The sequence below is a fragment of the Streptopelia decaocto genome, assembly GCF_964273445.1.
Source record: "Streptopelia decaocto genome assembly, chromosome: 1".
NCBI lineage: Eukaryota > Metazoa > Chordata > Aves > Columbiformes > Columbidae > Streptopelia > Streptopelia decaocto.
In genome coordinates, this window is record NC_138663.1 from 87726352 (window position 1) to 87748519 (window position 22168).

The 22168-nt window shown below is 51.3% G+C and overlaps 1 protein-coding gene across 7 annotated transcripts in view; it reads left to right on the forward strand.

Annotated features, from left to right (window-relative positions):
* GPR156 (G protein-coupled receptor 156) overlaps positions 1–22168 on the forward strand; it is a 44085-nt gene that overhangs the window by 19674 nt on the left and 2243 nt on the right. For 5 of the 7 annotated variants that reach the window (XM_082043711.1, XM_082043712.1, XM_082043713.1 and 2 more), the window contains 9 exons: positions 8369–8515; positions 8632–8774; positions 11486–11622; positions 13956–14091; positions 14907–15017; positions 16041–16166; positions 16637–16732; positions 19445–19681; positions 21521–21679. In XM_082043711.1, the coding sequence (XP_081899837.1) occupies positions 8670–8774; positions 11486–11622; positions 13956–14091; positions 14907–15017; positions 16041–16166; positions 16637–16732; positions 19445–19681; positions 21521–21679 (1107 nt within the window). In that variant the 5' untranslated portion in view covers positions 8369–8515; positions 8632–8669. Of the gene's footprint in view, positions 1–200; positions 408–8368; positions 8516–8631; positions 8775–11485; positions 11623–13955; positions 14092–14906; positions 15018–16040; positions 16167–16636; positions 16733–19444; positions 19682–21520; positions 21680–22168 lie in introns of those variants that run through there. The other 2 variants (XM_082043715.1, XM_082043716.1) reach the window with 2 other exon arrangements.

Sequence of the window (22168 nt, forward strand, 5' to 3'; positions counted from 1 at the left end):
AGAAGGGCGGGGAGGAGGCCAAGGAAACTGGATCCTTGGTAACCAGGAGCTGTCAGTGTTGAGTTGCAGTTGGCGTTTCTTATGCATCCTTAATGTATCTACTGCATCGGCTCACCCACCTGGTGCTGGGGCATTGTGTGCCCCTCTCTTGTTGCACACACCTGTGCTTGTACAGTTGACAAGTAGCTCTTTCCACCCAGATTCAGTTGCGCCTCCAATTCTGGAGCTGTACCTCTCAACCCGAGCGAGCCTCACCGCCATCTGCAGTGAGCCCCAGCTGGTGGACCTCCTGGAAACACTGATGTGGCCCTGTCACTTAATGGGACAGTTGCTTTGCCCAGCAAAGGGAGGAGAAGCCTGAGCGAGGGATCGCTGGGTGCATCTGGGCAGCCTGCAGTACCTGAGAGGTGAGATACATGAGCTGTGGACATCTTGGGCTTTTAGAGCCTGGAATTAGATCTGACTGCTAGGGGGAAATATTCCCTGCTGCTCAGTCAGAAGGGGCGAGGAGAAAGAGTGCTCCATTCTGTCTCTTCCTTTGGGGACACAGGATGTCACTTGATTTCCAAATCCTGCCAAATTTAGAAAAAAAAGAAAGAAAAATATGCCAACCTTGTTATGGTTAGCATCTGTCGTCATGCTTGGGACTGTCCGGTTTTGCAACTTGACCATCCTAGCCCTGCTTGTGAAAACACAAGCTGGTGCTGCAGAGACTGTGAGGGGCCGGTGTCTAATTGCACGAACTGTGCCTTTCTGCCAGCTTGTGAAATGTAGAGCTCTTGAGGGCATAGGCTTCATCTGAAAAGTAGCTTTATGAAAATATCCCTTCTGTGGCCTCTTCCTCCTCTGCGTTTGATATCTCAGCAGCGAACAGTTTCAGTGGGAGTGAGCCTCTGCTTTTTAATTAAGTCATACACACCTCAACCACAAGGTAGATCTGTCTTGTAAATCAAAATACTAAATCATCAGGCTTTTTTACTTCTTATTCATGACAGCTCTCTAAACATGGTACAGTAAAGAGAGGGAAAAAATTGCAGGCTACACCTTCCCATACGGCTGTTTAGCCCGTTGCAGTTCATCAGGCTGGTGCAAACACCCTCAAGGCAGAGGGAGCTGATGGTGTGAGGGATGCTGGAGCTGCCAGCGGTGCCTGGGGCTGAGTGGTGCCTCAGAGCAGCGTATTGGGGTGCATGCACAAATTGGGAAGCAGTGGCATTTGATAGGAATGGCCTGGAGAAAGGCAGTTTACTGAAGGAGGTCATGTCTGTAGCTGGAGGGAGGCAGGAGAGGACGATATGAACAACATGGATGGGCAGGGACCTCAGGCTCTGAGCACTGAGACCTGTCGATGCTGTGCTGGGACAATGTCATGGTGCCTTGAGTCAGTGTGCCAGTGGGCAAGTGTGAGCATCACACAGCCCCAACAGGGTGTCCTGCAGCATTCTTGTCCTGTGAGGCACGGATCATAGAATAGTTTGGGTTGGAAGGGACTTTCAAAGGTCATCTAGTCCAACCCCCCTGCAATGAGCAGGGACATCTTCAACTAGATCAGGTTGCTCAGAGCCCCATCCAGCCTGGCCTGGAATGTCTCCAGGGATGGGGCATCCACCATCTCCCTGGGCAACCTGTGCCACTGCTTTACCACCGTCAGATGTGGGAGTGATCCCTGGCACGGATCTGGGATTGACCAGCCCCACAGATGGGGGCTCACCACTTGACCCACAGTGGCTGCCCGGGAGGCAGGGGTGGCAAAATATGAAGCAGATACTTGGGCATTTTCGCACACCTCCAATGTTTCTTCTCCCTGGCTGCACCAGGCAGCCTGGTGGGCAAGAGCCATGTTTCTGTGGGCACATGATATGGTGGCCACACAGTCTGGCCATGCAACCAGCTGGGGCTGTTTCTGATGAAGGTGCAGTTCAGCCTGGAAATGGCCGTGTGTTTTCAGAGGGGCAGCCCCTGCTGCCCCACTTTCAGGTCATCCACCACATGCCTGGTGCTTAGGATGGGGACTCTCCTGGTTTGGGGCCAAATGGGGACACAGCCCCATGGAGGCAGAACAGCACCTACAGGTGTGGTCTCCAACTAATAAATGAAATTATTAGTGAAGTCGTTATGGAGTAGTGAAACTCCAAGATTCTGCCCAAAGTGGTGATAAACTTCTGCTCGGTCTCCTTGTTCATGCAGCGTGGCTGCTGGGCCATTAGACACCACAACCTCCAGTGGGGGGTCAGAGGCTTGGCCATGGGAAAAGGCAGCACTGCATCTTCTGGGAGTTGTGCTTGGGCATGTCCCCTGCCCTGCTTCTGGTGGGGGAGCTGCGCCTGCCTTAGCCCTGAGTGATGAGACTGCAGTCTTGCAGCAGGGATCCTGCTGCCCCTCTCATTCACTGCAGAAAGGTGGGCTTACACGAGCAACGGTGTCACTTAAATTTGTCAAGAAGGAGCTTTCCAAGGGTTTCTGGCTGTTTCCCCCTGTGGCTGGGCACCGTGCAGGGAGCCTTGCCGAGCTGCCCAGCGCAAGTGTGAGTGAACTCAGCGTGATGGACGGTAGGGTCCCAACCCCTGGGCTCCCAGCCGCGTCAGGGAGCAAGAAACCTGGAGGTTTACACTAAATTAATCCATGTGCTGCTCGGCTTCTGCTACAGATGGGCACCCGGGAGGGTCTTTGCATGGCACAGGGTTGCTCAGCAATGGCTCCAGGCATTCAGCTCACCTCCTCGTCAGGTCTGGTCATGTCGGTCTCATCTGTGGCAAGCTCCCCAAGGCTCTTGGCATTTCCTCACAATTTTCCTTCCCTTGAGCATCTCCAATCTAGTCTGTGTCTATTTCTCATATGACTGTCATTGTACAGCAACAGAGAGTTAAAAGACTTATCAGCTCTGTGGTGGGAGATTGGTGAGTCCAGGTACTTGCAGAACCATGTGGTGGTTGAAAAAAGTCATTGCTTTTTTGCATGGAGGTTTTTTTACATTCAAAACATAAACCACAGAACTGAAAAACTGCTGGGTGGGTATATAACCTGCATTTAAAATGTTAAGAAGACTAGACACAGAGCTGAACATGCCAGCCTGGTGCCATCCTCCCAAGATGAAGGACCTACAGTGAACAGACATGCAGTGCTGGCGTGATCAGTAAGGTTGCTGTTCAGAAGTTGCTGCCTTCGTAATCATGGGAGATTATCAGAAATGGATAGGTGGCTTCAAAATTGCAACTAGCTGCACTAAAAGTGGAATTTCACATTTCAGAGTCACCCTGTAAGCCCCCTGTGTGTTGGGAGACAGAAGCAGCTTGTCCTGCATCTCCTGCCTTTGCATAGTGCAAGGCCCTGCAGCTCCTGGTGGTTATCACCTATACCCTGGGCATGGGTGACAGGGCAGGAGCATAGCCAGGGACACTGCCTGGGTGGGAAGATGACCCAATTTGGGCACTGTGACATGACCCGTTGTGCAGCTGTGCGGTGACCTAGCTGTCTGTCTGCCTGCCAGGAGTGAAGGTCTCCGAGAAGCCTGGAGGTGCCTCTGGAAATCCCAGGGGAAAGAGCAGGATGGAGCAAGAAGGCGGCATGGTTCCTGAGAAGCAGAGTGATGGCTTTGCAACTCCTCTGTGTTCGCAGGGACTGAGGCATTGTAACCCAGGTTTTAGGATTATGTGATGAGCAGAGTTTCTTGGTTGTCTTTCTTTTTCTTCTTGTGTTTGCAGGGGAAAGTGTGAAAACTTAGATGCTCAAGTTTTAAATATAAATTAAAAATAAGCTTCAGATATGCTGTATATTTTAACTTGTGACTTTTAACTAGCTCCGTTGGGGGGGATGTTGCAGTAAGTCTAGCTTGTGATTTTTTTTTTGTTTTGTTTTGATCGCTTGGGGTTGGCAATATTGCAGGTTTCTCAGATCAAACAAGGAGGGATCTTGTTGGACAAGAAGAGCAGAAAGGAAAATCAGGAACCTCTCTCAGAAGTGCCAGCATTTTCTGAATTGCAAAACTCAGAAAGAATGATCTCATGTCATTCGTCTCACTGGAACAGTTATCCAGGCGACTTGCTGTTCTGAGTGTGTGACCCAGTGTCCTGTCTAGCTGGGGCTAGTCCCCACCAGAGCAGACCTCCATCTCCGATCAGCAGTGCTAGTAGCAGCACAGGCATGGGTGAGCCAAGATCCCCTCCCAAGGCAGCAGGAGTGGCTCCACTCTCTGCACATCACTCCTTCCCCCCAATTGTTCTTCTCTGTCTCTCTGGCATGCAGCAAAGCTGCACATTGCAGCTGGCCACACAGCGATCCTCCCAGGGTGTTCTCCCCAACAGATGTGCTTCCCCAGATGTGCTCTGCACTAGCCTTGCAGAGGTGTATATGTGTTATTTCTCTGTTGGGGCCGACACAACCAGACAGGATTACAGGGCTCATGAAAACTGGCACATTTCTGAATGCAATTGTTCTGTTGTCTGCAATTTGATGTCTTCAGTTTTCCACCTTTTGACTCACTGAGCCGTGACATCGCCTTGTTCTTTGGGAAGAAGTCTCTCTTTCAACACTAGATCAAAAGGAACCGGTTGGGGTGAAACATTCATTCTGCCTGCTCTGGGCCCGTACATGCTGCATCAATTTTTCAGCTTCTTTAAGTCTTTTTTTCCTCTCCTTTTTCGAAAGACAGGCTTTGAAGGGAAGAAGTAACTTTGACAGTCAAGATGTGCGTTTAGATGTCATCAACTGCATCTTTTTTGAGGGATATTTATGTGTTAGTCTACAGTTGTTCAGTATTGGAAGATAAGTAATCTTTGGTCTTGAAGGATCTAAAGAAACAGGTTTTCCAGCCCTGAAGATCAGCCATTGAGATGACCGCAAATTGCTTTTATCTGAATATTGTTTTTAACAGTTGGTGCTTCTTTTTTACGTTAGAGATAATGGTGCTAATATTTTTTCATGTAGTTCAGCCACTTGTTTCCTATTAACTTCACATTGTTGCTCAGCCATGGCCAAATACCAGCCATGATGGCCCAACCAGCTGGCAGATGTAATACCACAGACACCAAGGGTGGCAAGGGGAGGACAAGGCAAGCAGAGCTGATGGGCTGAGCCTGATGCTGTGATCACTTCTACAGAGTGTGCGGGCTGTCAGAAACTGCTCTCACGGTGTTCCCTCATGTCTGTTTGAAAATCAAATGACTGTAAATACCACTTACAGTCAGCATCACTTTCTGGCTTCCCTTTTCCCTCTGTGATGTTCAGGCTAACACAAGGAGGTGTTAATGCCCCAAGCCTTTCCCTTCCTCTTTCTAGGAGCTGAATTTTCTTCTGAAATTACCCAATGGGAGCCTAATGTTTCTGGAGTAACAAGCACAGGCAATGAGAAATAACTCCTCTTGGGTGATGAAGGGACTGAGAGCAGTCCTGTGTAGAAGGTCTTGGGGATACTGATGGATGAGAAATTGGACGTGAGCTGGCAACATATGCTTGCAACTTAGAAGGCCAGCCATGTGCTGGGTGGCATCAAAAGGAGCGTGGTCAGCAGGCCAAGGGAGGTGATTCTGCCCCTCTACTCTGCTCTGGTGAGACCTCACCTAGGGTCCTGTGTCCAGCTCTGGAGCCTCAATACAGGAAAGACATGGACCTGTTGGAGAGGGGCCAGAGGAGGCCACAAAAATCATCAGAGGGCTGGAACAGCTCTGCTGTGAGGACAGGCTGAGAGAGTTGGGGTTGTTCAGCCTGAAGAAGAGAAGGCTCCAGGGAGACCTTATTGCGGCCTTCAGTGCTTAAAAGGGGCCTATTAGAAAGACGAAGAAAGGCTTATTCCCAAAGTCTGTAGTGACAGGACAAGAAGCAACAGTATTAAAGTGAAAGAGGGTAGGTTTGGTTTGGACATAAGAGAGGAAATGTTTACCATGAGGGTGGTGAGGCACAGGAACAGACTGCCCAGAGAAGCTGTGGATGCCCCATCCCTGGGAGCATTCAAGGTCAGGTTGCATGGGACTTCGAGCAACCTGGTCTAGTGGAAGGTGTCCCTGCAAGGGACACAAGGTGGGGGGTTGGGCTACATGATCTTTGAAAGTCCCTTCCAACTGAAACTATTCTGAGATGGTGCTCTGGAAGCAATACACTAGAGTTGTTGTGCATCTTGGCCTTAAAAAAAAAAAAAAAGGCAAACCTCAAAAAAACCCCGCAGATCTCTGCCCTCAAGAGAACCTCACATTTTAAGGATGTGTTTTCCTACCCGTGTTGCTGTCTGTTCCCCCAATCATTGCCCAACCTCATGCTGAAGGGCAGTGACTGGTCCCCTTGGATGCTCTCCAGGCCATGGAGCAGTGTTCCTACTGGCTCTTACAATGCCTGTTGCCTTTCAACAACCACAGTAGTGCCTGCTTTGTTGCATACTAATGAGCACTAATTGTCCTTGGCTTGTTATCAACGTTGTACAGGAGCTGTTTGCAGAATAGTGGGGTGGGATCTGGGGAGACCCCAAGGGGCTCCTGCCCTTTGCTGAAGGGTGGCTTCATGGGGAAATGGGGGCTGAACTGATGGTCCTTGTGGAAACATCTCCATTTGTGAGCCATGGGAGGGGCACACCTGTTGGCCTTATGGCAGCCTTGGTTGTGGTCCACCTGGCAGGTGGGCTCCCCCTTTGACATGGCAGGAGTTTACAGGGAGTTATAGGGGCTATAGGTGATTATACGTCCTTAAATACACCTGGGGGCATGGGGAGGATTTGAGCCCTTTGGGAAGCTGGGCAGCACTCACCTGCAGCCTTTCTCAGTGTGAAAGGTTCAGTGCCCATCTTCTACCCCCAACCCTGGGCACTGCACACAGCCTCTCCATGTGCTGTCTCATTTACCAGCATTATCCCTGAATTGTTCACCTGAAGCCTGTCTGTTCCTGCCCACTGCATTTCTACTGTTGTTGTGATACCTGGCATTCACTGCAGCAGCTGGAGATCTCCTGCAGCTGTACCCTTGTCTGATAGCTCAGCCTGAGCAATGAAGGGCACGGAAGCCTCTAGAAAGTGGTCCTGCTGTGAGAGAAGTGCCACGACAGATTGCTATAAGCTAGTGACAGGGAGAGGCTTGATGGAACTGGCTTGCACCAACGCTATTGGAAAAAAACTCTGTCATGCATACAAAATCATAAATCTGGCTAATGTGTGATACAGTGTTTGTAGGATGTGGTGAGCTGATCTTGCACTGGGAGCAGCCTTGGTGCAGGCAGGACAGTGTTCTGACCCACGGTACCTCAGGGCTTCTGCCAGTGGGGGAATTGCGGTTGTTGCTTCAGAGGTGGCTCTGCTAATTTTCCATGAGTGGCCCACTGACCCGGATGTTTTCAGGCTGGGATTTATGACTTCTCTAAAGTTGAAAATCAGTTTACACAAGCTGAGAATGATGCCCGTAGATTTTCTGGTATTTGAATCCTCATTATCCCACATGAAGAATAACAAGTTTCAGACCAGGTCCTGGAGACCATGCTTTGTTGTAATTTACTCTTTCTTTGCTCATGTAATGACAGGAGTTTTTCCAAATAAAGGACTTGTGAGGAGAGGGGATCAAAATGCTGGCCGCAGCAGCAGGGAAGGATGGAGCACCAGCCAGTGCAGGGGATGCTTGGCTGGGGAGCAGCCTCAAGGAGCATGATGTGGATAATTTTTTTCCTCCCACCTGTTGTTAGGAGCAAATAGGGAGTGAGCTATTGCGTTTCCTCCCCAGCTGCTAACGACGGGAGACTTGCTCATGGTCGTGCACTGGAAGCTAATTAAAACCGGTGACAATAGTAACTGAGTAAGGATGCTTGAGGATAAGTATGACCTCATGTCTAAAATGGTAATGAGGCCTATTAAAATCCCCACCAAAAAGAGAAACGCAAGAGGGAACAGAGGCAAAGGTGGTGCGAGGGGAGCGGGCACAGGCGTGGACAATACCTGGCAGCCAAAGCACTGGGAGGGCTGGGGAGCACAGAGATGCCAGGCTTTTAAATCTTTTTAATAAAGAGCTCGCCAGGCTGCTGCTGGGGCTGAGCCAGCAAAAACCCTTTGGGACATTTGTCATTCAAGTGTGTTCCTCCCCTGCTCACCCAGGCCAGGATTTAGGTTCCATTAGGTGATGGCAACACTTGCTGCTGTTTGTTGTTGTCTTCACTTGCTGGTTCTTTGCTGGAAGAAGGTACCATGCCAGGAAACGAGCAGTGGCTGGTGGGAGGGGACCTGCAAAGAGACTCCCTGAAATTGCACCAGTGCAGGAAAGCATGCTGGCAGAGGGAAGCTGTGGTGAGCTTGAGGGTGCTGGGGTTCCATGCTCCAGCTCTGACTGGCATGGCACCCCATTTTGGCTCTGCAGCTGGGATATAGGGACTGAGGGCTGCCATGATGCCAGCGTGTCTTGATTTACAGGGTGGTGTAGCAGGGTTCAGGATGCCACCACACTCTGCAGGGACCCACCCCCTATGCTGACTCGCCTCACCACAGAGGACAACCTGAGGGACACTGGGAGGTGGGCTCTCCCCATCCCAGCTCTGGATGTGCGTGGCATCGCTTTGGGTAAGCTCAGCCTTGGGCTGCCAGACCCTTCCCTATGCCCTGCTGACGGGGGGAGGTCCAGCATGTGGCAAAGGCTTCTTCTTGCTTGAGAAAGCTGACGCTCATTCTTCTGGCAGGGCCAAAGGTACGGCTGGATGACGGCTGAGGATGTGCTATGGAGCCGGGATTCAACTGCTCTGAGCTCTGTGATGGCAGCTCCAGTTTTAGCAGCCAGGAGCAGCAGCGGCAGGCACTGCAGGAGCTCTGCACTGTCACAGTGGTACGTACAGAGGCAGGGGAGCGCTCTGGGATACGATGTCTGCTCCAAAGAAATGGACTTGGGTGGAGGGATGGAGAGGGGGCACAGAGGCACAGCTCCCAAGCAATCCCTGTGCAGCCAGCGGCTGCGCACGGTCACCTGCTGGGATGGCCTCCAAAACAAGCCCTGCCTAGATGACACCCAGCAGTTAGGCAGAAGGTGAGGAGGCAGCCACGACAGTCAAGTTGTGTCAAGCAGCTCTCCTGTATGTCGGCCAGTGTGACAGCTGCTTAGGAGTGGCCTGGGATGGCCTCCTCTGCCCTTGGCCTTTCCCATCCCCTGGAACTTCAAAGTGCTTTTCAAATATGAATAGAGCAGGATTTAATTAAATGTAATCCTCTATAATAAATGGTACCTCCCCCCCATCACTAAGCCAGTAGAAATGACACTGGGATGCACTTAGTTGCAGTTGGCTCCATTTGAGGCTGCTGGACGGACCAGCAAGGCTTGGCCTGCTTGGCTCTCCACTGCATCCTGCACGACCACGGGCCTTTAATTAGAAGACCATAAGCTGCTTGGCTCCTCTGGCCCTGGCAGCTGCCTTACAATTAATATTCCCCCTGCTAGGGCCAGGATTTACTCCGCTCAGCAGCAAATGAAGCGCTCAATCAACTTCAAGTAGCATCAACATCCAGGGAAACAGCAGTTGGGGTGGAGAGGTGTTTGTTGGGAAAGGAAAGGTGGAGACTGCAGGGGTGTTTAGGATTCCTTGGTGGTTGCTGGGAAGAGGGTGCATCAATGTTTTTGGCAGCAGACAGAGGTGTAAAGATACTGCTGGGGGATGCAGCTGGGAGTGAAGTGTGGGAGCTCTGGGATGCTGACTCTGCTCTGCTCACCTTACTGGCAAAAGCCAGGTGTTACCTTCAGGCTCGACCAGGCAGGATGCAGAAACAGAGTGGTGTTACAGCCTCATGCCAGCCCCGACCAGCCCCAGCAGCTGCTCTGAGCTCCAGGCAGGTGGCAAGATGGCCCTGATTCATGCTGAATGATGGGGTTTTTGCAGAGCAAGTCCTGCTGTAAGGGCAGGGGGACCGACCTGGCTGACCGTTTCCACCGTCTGGTGTGGTCTTCATTTGCCAGAGAGCCAAAAGACGCCTTGGGGAATGGGGAGAGGGAAGAGGAGACAGGGAGCAGCTTGCAGGAGGGAGATGAATGTCTCCCCAGGGATCCCTTCATGCTGCTGCAAAGCGAGGCTGAGCCCTGCGTGCAGCTGTATCCCAGCACAACGCAGCAGCAACATCGGCGCTTCGCTGGCTGCCTCTCCCAGCCAGGGGTTTGCCTTACCCAGCAGTCCCAGCACTGTCCCAGTATGTGAGCTGTCAGGAGCACAGGGATCAGCTGTGCTTGTGTGGTGGTGACACATTTTTGTTTTAAGACTTATGTGTTGGCTTTAATTCTCTAAGCTGTGCCTTGTTCTTGCTCACCCGGAGGAGATGGAGCCTGGCTAGTGAAGAGGGAGAAGAGGCATTGGCTCGAAATGACTGCCTTACTTCTCACTGCAGTTATTTCTAGCAAGGCTGGAAGCAGAAACAGCTCAGACCTTGAAGGAAGAATTGGGAGTTCGGCAGGGTGGCAGCAGTTGGCAAAATAGTTTTCTGCCAGAGTAATAGCATGCAGGTGAACTGGAATACCTGGGAAAGGACTTAGCACCAGAGGAGTGAGGAGGTGTGTGATCCCAGCTCAGTCTCCATCCTCCTCCTTCCCCTTAAAAGGCATGCACCAGCAGTTAAGTAAAAGTAAAGGGGTTTTGTTGGGGTTTTTTTAAGGAAAAAAAAAAATCAGTAACATGCACACATAGCATGTGTGAATGAACCCACACATCCACATCCTGTTAAAAATGCTGGAGTATTCTAGATCTGCAGCAGAAAAAGGTTCTTGTTTCATGTAAGACCATTTTATCCATCTTATGTTAATAGGGAGCAAGCAGAGAATATTTTTAGATGGAGACTTAAAACCACAAGGTCGCTTGTGTGCAAGGAGAGAGGTGCCTCCATTGTACCTGCTTTGGGAGTGTCCCTCAAAAGCCATTTCTCAGCTGATGTCTGCCTTGGACCAAGTTAGTTTCCAGCCAGCTGGGAGACGGGTGCGGCCCAGCTCCGTGTGTCACAGCGTAACGCATCTGAAAAACGCTGTCCCACTCCCTTTTGTGTGTTTTCTGCACCGACTGGCAGCTCTGCTGCTGGTTCCCAGTCACGTCAGCTGTCTGGTTGGTTATCTGCTGCATGTAGGGGTCAGCCATGGATGCCCTACCCAGCTTTCCAAAGAAGCGTGCCACCAAACTGGGGTACCATGAGGTCTTTCTCCAGAGGTTTATTTCCAGAGAAGGACAGTGGGGAACTGTCACCCATTTTCCTCTCTCCCATGACCAGGCCTGCCTGAGGTTTATGAGTCACTTGTATGGCTCTATTATGTATTTGGCTAGTTGGCCGTGAGAAGAGGGCTCCTGTGCTGCCCTCTCTTCCTGTGCGCTCATCAAGTGGCAGCACGTATGTCCTGTCTACACACATCTCCTTAGCCCTGCCACCGGGTCTTGATCTAGTGCCAGGATGTCTGCTCATGAGGAGGGGTTTGGGAGATGTGGTTTAGAGTCCTTTCTGCCTGAGCAGGAGCACCCAGGGGAGTGACCATGCCAGCAACATCCTCTTCCTCCTCATGCCTTTTTCCTCCCCTAGACATCATCTGACCGCACTGGGAAGAGCTCCCCGTCCTTCTCTGCTGCTCTCCTGGGAGTTGTGTGGACATTCCTGACCGGAGGAGTCCTGCTAGCACTTTTCTTTCTTGTCTTCACAATTCGATTCAGGAAAAACAGGTAAGGGCTTCCTTCTTCTGCCATGAAAGCTCCCCCAAGCTGGGGCAGCAGGGTCAGGCTCCTTCAGGGCCAGGCTCTGAGCTGATGGACAGCTAAGGATCTGGAAGGTACAAGCTTGAAGGAGCAGCATAGGAAAGAAAGGGCAATGCCAGGGATATTGCAGCTTTTTCTACACACCTGGTGTTGATCACTGGTGGAGACAATCCTGTTGGGACTGCTCCCTTCCTCCTTGAATCAGGGAGCTGTGAACAAGACAGAGCATGGATGTCCTTCAGTGTGGCACAGGCAGCAGTGCATGGTCTCATTCAGAGGGTGCTATTCAATAAAACCATCAACAGGAGTAAGCAGAAAGAGAGCTGATCTCCTTATCTACTCCGCAGTCTTGAGAGCAGCACTGCGAGCAGCATAGCTCCATGAGCACAACCATCAAGCTCTCCACAGTGTGCACATGTCCTTCCTCCCGTTAGACCAGTTGGAGTTTGAAAGATATGCCTTAACCTTTTTTGATATTGGTGGTTGTCCATATGGGTGGGGGATATGATCTATACTGGTGAGAGAAGCTGATGGTGAGAACAGGCTTTCCTTGGTGCTGTTCAGCCTGCACAAGGGATGTAAAATTCCTGCTCCCTTGAATGCAGCATATATTGAGTAAAAGGCTCAGTGATTCGCAAAATCACAGAATGTCAGGGATTGGAAGGGACCTCAAAAGATCATCTAGTCATCTAGTTCCTCAAACTAGTAGCTAGTAGCATAGTAGCTCAAACTGTCTCAGCCAGTGCTTAGCATTCCTCAGCAATTCCAGATGTCTCACCTGCTTCCTTACCACCTTCTCCTCAGCTTCATGGGTCTCTCAACTGCTTCCCCCATAGAGACACATCCCTCTCCCAAGCTTCACCAGGGAAAGCCTTTGTGCTCCATGGGCTGTTGTTTTGTGGAGAGGTGCATCTGAGTGCAGCCCAGGCTGCTGCTGTTCCAGGGCTCTGGTTGTGTTAAATTAAGGCTCCTTATAACCACCATACTGTCAGGAGACTCCTGCTCGGGAGGGTTTATCTTGAGCCCTGCGCCTACGGTGGTGCAGTAGCTGCATGACCTGCATCCTGGTCCCAAGTACTTGATTTACTGAAGCAGAGTGGTGTTGAGTTCACTGGCCACCTTAGTTGTTTACCAAATTATTTAGGTCCCTGAATATATCCTCAGAGTGAAGCTGTGATGAATGTGTGTTATTTATTTGCACTGCAGCAAATAAATATGAGTCTGCCTACTGAACCTGGGAGGGCAAAGGAGACGTTTTTCAGCATGCAGCTGGGAGGTTGAGCTGATGAATATCTTTCCCCAGGGGCTGAGGCAAGGCAAAGAAGACAGGGAGGGAGAGAGCCAGGTTGAATCCCAGGCTCTGTGTCTGCGAGGCAGCAAGACAGGAAGGAGCTCAAGAGTAGACAGATGCAATGACTTAGCAGGAGATCGAAGGGACGGAGCTATGCAGGGGGTGGTGGGATTGTGAGTGATGGGGTGAAATTACAGAGGAGAAGCTGTAACCTGAACATTGCTGGCAGCTTCCTGACGTTGAGACTGTCCTGAGAGGGAAGGTATCTCCTTAAAGGAAGAAGCAGTGGGAAGAGCCTGTTCCTGGAGGCATTAGTAGCTGCTGTACCCAAAGCTTGCTGCTGGGGACAGTCACCCCAGGCTGTGCTGGTGAGGTTTTCCACTTCTGCCCCTTTACAGCAGAGCACAGTGGAGGAAGATGTTGGCCTTGAATGTGGGGGGCTGAGCTGGATACTGTGCTGTGTGTCCCCTGCGAGACCATGAGGCTTGGTAGCGCTGTGGGGACATGTGGCCGTGGGACATGGTGGCCCTGCTGCACAGCTTTGCATGCCTGGTATGGGCACTGGTAGCAGAGAGACCTAGCTGTGGTGACCCTGGCTGCTTTGCTGCCAAAAGCCCATGGCTTCCCACAGTTTTGTCCATAAAGACGCTGGCTGAAGCTGCCTCAGGGATGCTTTTCTGTGCCGCACATCCATACAGGGGCTAGAGGTGCCATGGAGCAAGCCTGGTACCCTTCTGTTTTAGGGAGAAGGGATCTTGCTGTCCCACAGGAAAGCTGGGGTAGGGCAAAACAAATACTTAGTGAAGCAGCCCAGCAACACAGGGGAGCGGATGGGGTGTGCACCATGGAGCAATGGGTGAGTTTTTGGAGAGCTGTGAACAGCAGGGGCTGGGGGGGGACAGTGTTTCAGCATTCCTTATAGCCATTACTGTAAGGGGACCTTGCCCCTGTGCTGCCAGGTCATGACGCTCAGTAACTGTCACCACCTTCCCTGCTTTGTTTCCTGGAGGATTGTGAAGATGTCCAGCCCCAATCTGAACATTGTGACCCTGCTGGGCAGTGGCTTGACTTACACTAGTGCTTACCTCTTTGGGATTCAGGAGCAGAGCCTGCCATCCGGAGGCTCAGTGGAAAAGCTTATTCAGGTGAGCGGGTGGTTTGCTGGGACGGGTGCCTTCACATATGCACACGCGTGCATGTTCATGCATGTTTGAACATGCTCTCTCTTAGCTGCAGCCTGTCGCCACCTCGCTGCTGGGTGCATTTGGCCAGGCTGTGGCTTCCACATACACAAAACGCAACCACATGCTTTCTGTCTGAATGGCCTTTGCCGTTCATGCAAACCACAGCAGCACCAGGGTTGATGTAAAGCAGGTGCCCAGGGGAGAGGGCAGCACCTGTGGCAGCTGCCCCACAGGCAGGCAGGCTGCTGGGCTTGTAGAAATGCAATAGAATCATAGAAGAGTTTGGGTTGGAAGGGACCGTTAAAGGTCATCTAGTCCAATCCCCCTGCAATGAGCAGGGACATCTTCAACTAGATCAGGTTGCTCAGAGCCCCATCCAGCCTGGCCTGGAATGTCTCCAGGGATGGGTCATCTACCACCTCTCTGGGCAACCTGTGCCAGTGTTTTACCACCCTCTTTGTAAAATATTTTTGTCATGTCTAGCCTGAATCTCCTCTCCTTTAGCTGCCTGGCTCTCCCTGCCTGCTCCTCCAACGAGAGCCCCTTGGAATGGGCAGAAAAACGCAGGCAGCGGGCATGCCTGCAGAGGCATATGCACCTTTTAATTTATTTCACCCTGCGGTCAGCTTTCTAGTGTCCAATATAACCCTTCAGAAGCCAAATGACCATAGACGCATCCCCACCCATCTTTATCGCATCCCTGGGTGGGAGGGTGCGGGGTGTCTCTGCAAGCCTCACAGCTGCCCCTTCAGCCCCCTCCCTCTGCCCCCCATCAGGTGCGGCTCTGCCTGCTGTGTGTTGGGACCTCCCTGGTGTTTGGCCCTGTCCTGGGCAAAAGCTGGCGGCTCTACAAGGTGTTCACCCAGAGAGTGCCAGACAAGCGGGTGGTGAGTACACGGCACCCCGGGGGTGGGGGACAAACTCCTCAAGGGGGGCAAGCACCAGCAATGCAGGATAGCAGGTAGAACCAGCACATGACAGGGATGGGTGCCACAACCACAGGTCTGGTTGCACACCTGGCTGGGCGCAGGCTCCTCAGTTATTCCTGCACAACAAGGCAGGAGCTTTTCCATTTTACAGGCAAGCAGGTGCCCTGCCAGGCTGCTTGTTCCCCAGTGGAGTCCTGGCCCCATCACCAAGCAAGGTCTTGTTCTCATTTATGCTGGCCATGTGCCTTCATTATGCTACATGCTGGTGTTTGTGTCCAGGTTTGGGATGATTATTTTTGCGGGATGAAAATAAACCAGGTATCCTCAAGGGCGTCTGATGTAGGCTCATCCTTAGATGCATCTGATCTCCTGTTGAAGGGAGGAAAGTAGCACTGCGTACTCCCCTGCGGCACTGGAGGGAGCAGATACAGCAGCTGGGAGGGAAATGGGAGCCACCTATATAAATTTGTGCATGTAACAGGGCACTAAGAGCTTTCAGTGGCCACTTTCCAAGACCGAAAAAAATGGTCTTGGATGAAAGGTGAGACAAGAGGGTTTGCAGGGGAGCCAGGAACCAGCAAGGACTCCCATTCCTGAGGCACCGGGATCTGTGTTAAACTTGCAAAATAATAATCCTAACAGCTTTTTTTTTCCCCACCCTTTTTGTCTCTGCTCGTGAAATGGGCATAAGAGATAAGGGATGGTACTCTTGTTTCGGAAGAGCTGTTTTCTGTGATAGCATTTACCAGCTAGCCACACCATCAGGAAGGGTTTATACCTGGTCCCAAGCCATATTAGGTGTCGAAGAATTTGGGAGCTGTGGCTGACTCAGATATAGGTGTGCTGCTGGACTCCACTCTGGGTGAAGTATTAGGATGGACATGTCCTTTGGAAGAAACAACCAGAAGGAGATCCAAGGGGATGGAGGTTATTGGTGTCTGTTTGCCCCCACAGTAACACTTACTTCTTGCATGTTTGCAGATTATCAAAGACCTCCAGTTGCTGGCAATGGTGGCAGCATTGGTGCTGGCAGATGCCGTGTTGCTCTTGACCTGGGTATTCTCTGATCCAGTCCAGTGCTTCCGAAGCCTCAGCATCTCACTGCGGGTAAAAGGATGAAGAGGGACAAGGGAGGGCTGCACCATGTCCTGTCTGATCTCTGTGGACAAAGTTGGTAGATGATGGTCAGGCATTTGGAGGTGCCATTTGGGGGGGAAAAAAAAAAAAAATGAAAGCTGGAAATCCTTCTAGGCATTCCAAGTTGGGTTTATGTATGGTCTATTACAGAGATGAGGGTGCACTGGAAAACTTGCAGGTCTATACAGGTCACCTTGGTGACATGGGAGAGCTCCATAGCATCTGCAGATGCTTTGGAGAAAGGTTTAACCAGCCGTGTTAGCAGCAGAGTGCCCAGATCTTCTTCACTTTAACCCTCTGCCCCTGGCAGCAACAGCTCTTTCTTCTTAGGAATTCACAGAGGAGACTCACTCAGATGTGTACTCTGTCTGCCCATGTGTCTGTGTCTGCTCCCAGGCTGGGGCAGGAGCCTTCACTTCTACCTTCCCCTTGCCTCCTAGGCCACAGACAAAGGCATGACCTGCTCCGTTAGCCGGGTGCAGTCCTGCGCGTCTCTTTATTCCGATCTTTGGCTCGTTCTCATCTTAGGGTTTAAGGTACGTAACCTCTTTATGGATTCTCGCCTCCTCCCAGTCTCACAGCCTAAACTGTATAGCAGCATTTGTATTATAGTTTCACTGCCCTCACAAGCTATATGCCTATCACAGATTCCAGCCACTGCTGTTGGTCTTGAAAGCCCTCCCATCCCTGGTCCTTCCTATCTTGACGTTTTCTTTCATTCCCTGGTAAAAGCCCTTTTAGCCACTTTCTTCCCTGGTAAAAGCCCTTTTAGCCACTTTCTTCCTGCCTCACCATCTCTTTGACGTACACCGTGCACATACTGTCTCTCTATTTCTCCCCCTGGAACCCCCTATGCTTTTTTCATAAAGCCTCAGATGACTGTGCCGCTGTGATGCACTTTGCAGCTCATCTCAAGTTCTCTGACTCCAAATGAGGGAGGTGCTGACGACAAGTGCTTGGTGCCTACCTTTACAGGACGTCTATCAGCTTAATTATACCACTGAGGGGCACTTTCACTGGTGTAGCTTTGCACATGGCCATTCTTATTCCAGCAGAGTTAGTTATACTGATGTAACTACATAGGTATAATTATTGCTGTAATTATCTGTGGTCTCATGTGTCTCTGGGTTGGCAGAGGCTGGATGCATTTCAGAAAGCTGATGTTGAAGCCTGTGAGATCACAGCCTTTCTTTGGGAACGGCTCCTTCCCTGCGTGCAGTACAGGCAGTTCCTTTCTGACTCACTGTAGTATAATACTCGTTGACCATCTACCCAAAATCATAGGAAAAAGGGCAGGAAGAGACCTCATGACACAGCCAAGTCCTTCTTCCCTCTACACTTCATTTTAAAGACATTAGTTGAACCTGTCCTTAAAATGACTTTGATGCCAAGGTTTGCAGGCATTCCCTGGGCCGTCAGTGCTGTCTCCACCTCTTATTTTATGCAGAGTTTGTGTTAAGAGCATAGACAGGTAGTGCTTTTGCCTACAGCTCCTACAAACTGCTTTTTCGAGTGAAACATCCCCATTCCCAGTCACAGGTACTCTTCACTGAACCTGACCCTGGTCCTATGTACCTTCTGGGGGTCATGGAGTTATTTCTTTAGTGGTTTCTCTGGAGCTAGTCTGGATTTACACTAATGTGAGAGCAGGCTCTATGTTTGCGTGTACGTAGCACTTACCTTCAACAGCATTAATGTGCTCAGCCCTTTTGTGAAGCCGCTCAGTGTATTATGGTTTTACTGGCGTAGAGCAATGTACAGAAATGACTTGCCAAGGACATGCCTGGAATTAGGAGCAAAGTCCTCTGCTCAAGATTAAAACAAACAAACCAAAAAATTAGGCCTGTGCTTATTGAATGTCCTGGTTTACCAGACGGTAGTACTGTTCTCTATGTCCCAGACAGACTACATGAATTTTAAATGGGACTTTGGTGCTGTTTTTTTCTTGCTCGCATCTTAGGAGCTGGCTTGCCTTTGGGTGGTATATTTGGAGGTTCCCTGTGGCGAACATGGTTCCGATTCAGCACTGATCCTACAAAGCAGGGTCGGGTGTCAGCCTAGTTCCCAGTGAGACAGGTTTCACTATTACAACCACTTCCTTGAGAATTTGTGGTGCTCTGAAGTTGGGAGTCTCACCAAAGACCATGGACGTGACCCTCTCTTGCCTGCAAGAGTGTCCATCCAGACCCCAACCCTGGCAGTAGCCATCCTGGTCATCAAGCAGCCACAGCATGGAGGTCTACAGATCATCTGCATTGCCCAAATAACTATTTAACGTCTCTTAGTAGAAGGCAGACAGTTGGGAATCACAGGAATAATGTAAAAGTCCTGTTCCCTGTATTCTGGGTGCTTGCAGGAGCAGGATTTTGTTATATGGTATTTCCAAATGATCCTGGAAGCAGACCATGCCCTGTGCTACAGAGACAGACAAAAAATACTCAGTGTTTCTTGCTGGTGACACCTGGGAAAGGAGGGGTTCAGCTTGCTGGTTAGTTTAATCCTGAGCATACTGGAAAGATGCACATGTGGGACGCTTAAGGGGCAGCGTGGTGAGGATGTCTGCTCTGAAACAACTGACCCTCTCCAGGAGGAGGAAGACCTCTGTGTACAGAGCACTTCTATAGCTCCTTCCACCCTTGCTAGAGTCAGGCAGGAAATGGCAAAGGGAAGGGAGAAGAATTGCACCTGTTAGTTTCCTGGATTTCTATTTAAAGAGGCTCCAAGGACATCCTCTTCCCTCTAGTCTAAACCTCCAATTCTTTTGCCTCGCTTTTTCCTTCTGAGTGTCTTTCTGAATCTCCTTCCTGCTCCTTCAGAGGTATGTCGCTGCTGCCCCCACACTGCCACTCCCCCACAGGGACTTCCAACTCTTGTATGTCCATCTTTGCTGCTCCTGCTCCAAGATGCCCAAGGGGAGGTTTTCACATCTTGTCTCTCCCAGCTGTGCCCTGCTCCATGGCATCTCCTGCTGACCTGACCTTTGGCTCCCCACACCCCTCGGTCAGGACCCCCAGAGCCCCTTGGCTCCTGCCCTCTCTCCCCAGCCCCACATCTGACCTGCCACAGCATGACAGGCCTTTGCTGTGGCGTCACCACCCCGCACTGGAAGTCTGCATCATAGATCAAAGAGCATTAATTAGGATTGCGCTGAGTGTATCTGAGCTCACCAGGCTCGGTACAAGGTGGGAGATGACAACACTGTCAGGTTGTAATTTTCCACACTCTGGAAACCTTTTTTCTGCTTCCAGAGTATCCTTCTGCTGTATGGGACCTACTTGGCCGGTCTGACCGACAATGTCAGCTCCCCACCAGTCAACCAGTCCTTGACGCTCATCGTCGGGGTCAATCTCGTTTTCCTGGCTGCCGGCACTGTCTGCTTAGTTCACCGTTTCTTCTGCACTTGGCACAACTTGGTGTTTGGCTTTACCTCTGGAGGCATCTTCGTGTGTACAACTACAATCAACTGCTTCATCTTTGTCCCACAGGTACACTGCCACCTCTGTCCCGTCACCTGGCTGAAAACAGGCACATTTTCAGAGTTTAACTACAGCAGCAGCTGTGTGGGCTAAAGCGCTTATTTTCCTCCTTTCCTCAAATGTTTGGACTCACCCACTTAGTTCATCCTTCAAGCCCCCATGGCTCTCCTTCCCCAAGCAAGTCCCCTGAGCCTCCCGGGAGTGCAGGCGCATTGCAGAGCTGCTGCTCAGAAACCCTCCTGCAAGAATGTGCTGTGGGTGGCAGCCACATAGAGGGCACATGTGGAAGCCAGGTGGCTGCTGCCCTCCTCCTCCTCTTCCACGTGGGTGGCAGGGTCAGTCCTTCATGCAGTTGTCCTCTCCCCATACCCCACCAAGGGTTTCTGCCCACAGCAGGGACAGAGGTGGGGTCCGGCAATCCAGATGGCCTGGCCTGGCTCGGAGGTGGTTCCCAGGGGAGGCTGTCCTTCTCTGTGTGCTTGGAGGAGGAAGCTGGGCTTTACTGCAAGTGAGGGGGAGGACATGGAGGTGTTTTGAGGAAGCCTTTTGTGGCAAGGCAAGGCTGTTCAGCTTCCTGTGTCCTCCAGGAGCAGCCTGGTGTGCCTGGCCATGACATTAGTGGGAAAAATGCTCCCATTGTTACAGGGAGAGGAAACAGTTGTTTACTCAGTGTTATGTTTGGAGGGATGTTTGGGCTCAAGGAAATGAGGTGAGAAAGGGAGGAAGAAATGAAGCTGAAGAAAGAGGAGATCTGTGTAAGAGAGGGCTCAGGGGATCTCACCAATGTGCATAAATTCCTGTGGGGGTGGAGTAGGGAGGAGGGGGCCAGGGTCTTCTTAGTAGTGTCCACTAACAGGACAGGGGACAATGGGCACAAACTGAAACACAGGAAATTCTGTTTAAATATCAGAAAAAGACGTTGTTGGTTTTGTTTTGTTTTTCTGTGAAAATTGTAAAGCACTGGAGCAAGTTGCCCAGAGAGGTTGTGGAGTCTCTGTGCTTGAAGATATACAGGAGCCAGCTGCACATGGTCCTGGGCAGCCTGGTCCTTGCTTGAGCAGAATGGTAGGACTAGATGATCTCTAGAGGTCCCTTTCTACTTCAGTCGATGCAGAGTCCCAGCCCACTAGGTGACCAGCCCATGGGAGTGGGATCCAAACCTCCTCTGACAAGTGCCAAGCCTCCTGATGATGCTCTGCCAAGCGTGAGGTCTCTCGGGGTGAGGGTGGAGGAGATGATGAGCTGTACTTGCACTCTGCCTGCACCATTTTTTCTGCTGTAGCCTGGGGGCCTTGAACGTTTTATTTAACTTGGATCTTTTAATTCATCAACTTGTTTTTCCTAGTGGGCTTGCTCTTCTATTGCTCATCCGAGATCGATGAGTAGCTGGAGCTGGGCTGCGCGAGGCTTCCACACAGACACAAGATGAGAAAACAGATACTAAGCGTTGCTGTTTTTCAGCTTGTCACTGGTGATTTGGGAATAAAGAAGCGTGCGTGACACTGTCTTTGTCTGTCACAGAGTCAGGCAGTGGGGAGAAGGGGGAAGGGGCTTTTACAGCATGCTTAGGGGTTGCAGCGCAGGCAGGCGCCCACCCTCTCTGCATTAGAAGCTGGAGCCAGGGACAGGGCAGGGCTCAGATGGTTGGGAGTCTCCAAGCGACGCCACAGCCCCTCGCCCAGCCGTCTCTCACCACCCGTCTCTGCTCCTCCGTCACACCCTGCCTTTGTCTCCCCTCTCCATCCCTTTGGTCCCTTTGTCTCCTTCGTGCTGGAGCTGTGCCTGCCTCCTGCCACGTCAGCAGGGGCTGTGCGTACCGCGACGATAACGCCCTCTTCCACTCCCCAGCTCAAGCAGTGGAAAGCCTTTGAAGAAGAAAGCCAAACCGTGAGCCATATGGCAAAATATTTCACCAGCCCGAGCAGGAGCTGCCGCTCCATGTACAGCGAGGAGCAGCTCTACCAGCTGATAGGGGAGAAAAACTCCATGAAGCGGCTGCTCACTGAGGTACGGGGCTCTGCCAGGCCCCCTCAGCCATGTCGGCTTCTCCCCTTCCCTTTGTGGGCTGAAGGCTTTGCAGGGGGAGCTGCCCTTCCGTACACGCCAGTCCACACTGGTGCTCCCCCTCTGACCTCTTCCCTTTGGAGAGGAAGAGCCACTTTGTCACATCACACCCCAAAGTGCCAAAATGTAGGCAAGATCCAGAGTGTTTCAAAAAAACAGGGAGGGTGAAGAGGAGAGCCTGGTTCCCACAGCCCAGTCAAACATGGTTAATTTAGAGGGGAGATGCTCCATCTCAGGAAAGCCCCCAGACACCTGCTCCTCCACCTACACTGCAGGGGCAGGAGCACCCCAGCTCACAGAGCTGCCTGTGCTTCTGCCCATCTTCCTGTACCCACCTTTGTGAGGGTTTGAGGGGGCTCCAGGGGAAGACAAGGTCACACATGCTGCTGGTGTGGCTCTTGCAGGCCTGCTGCTGCACTGCTTCAGAGCACC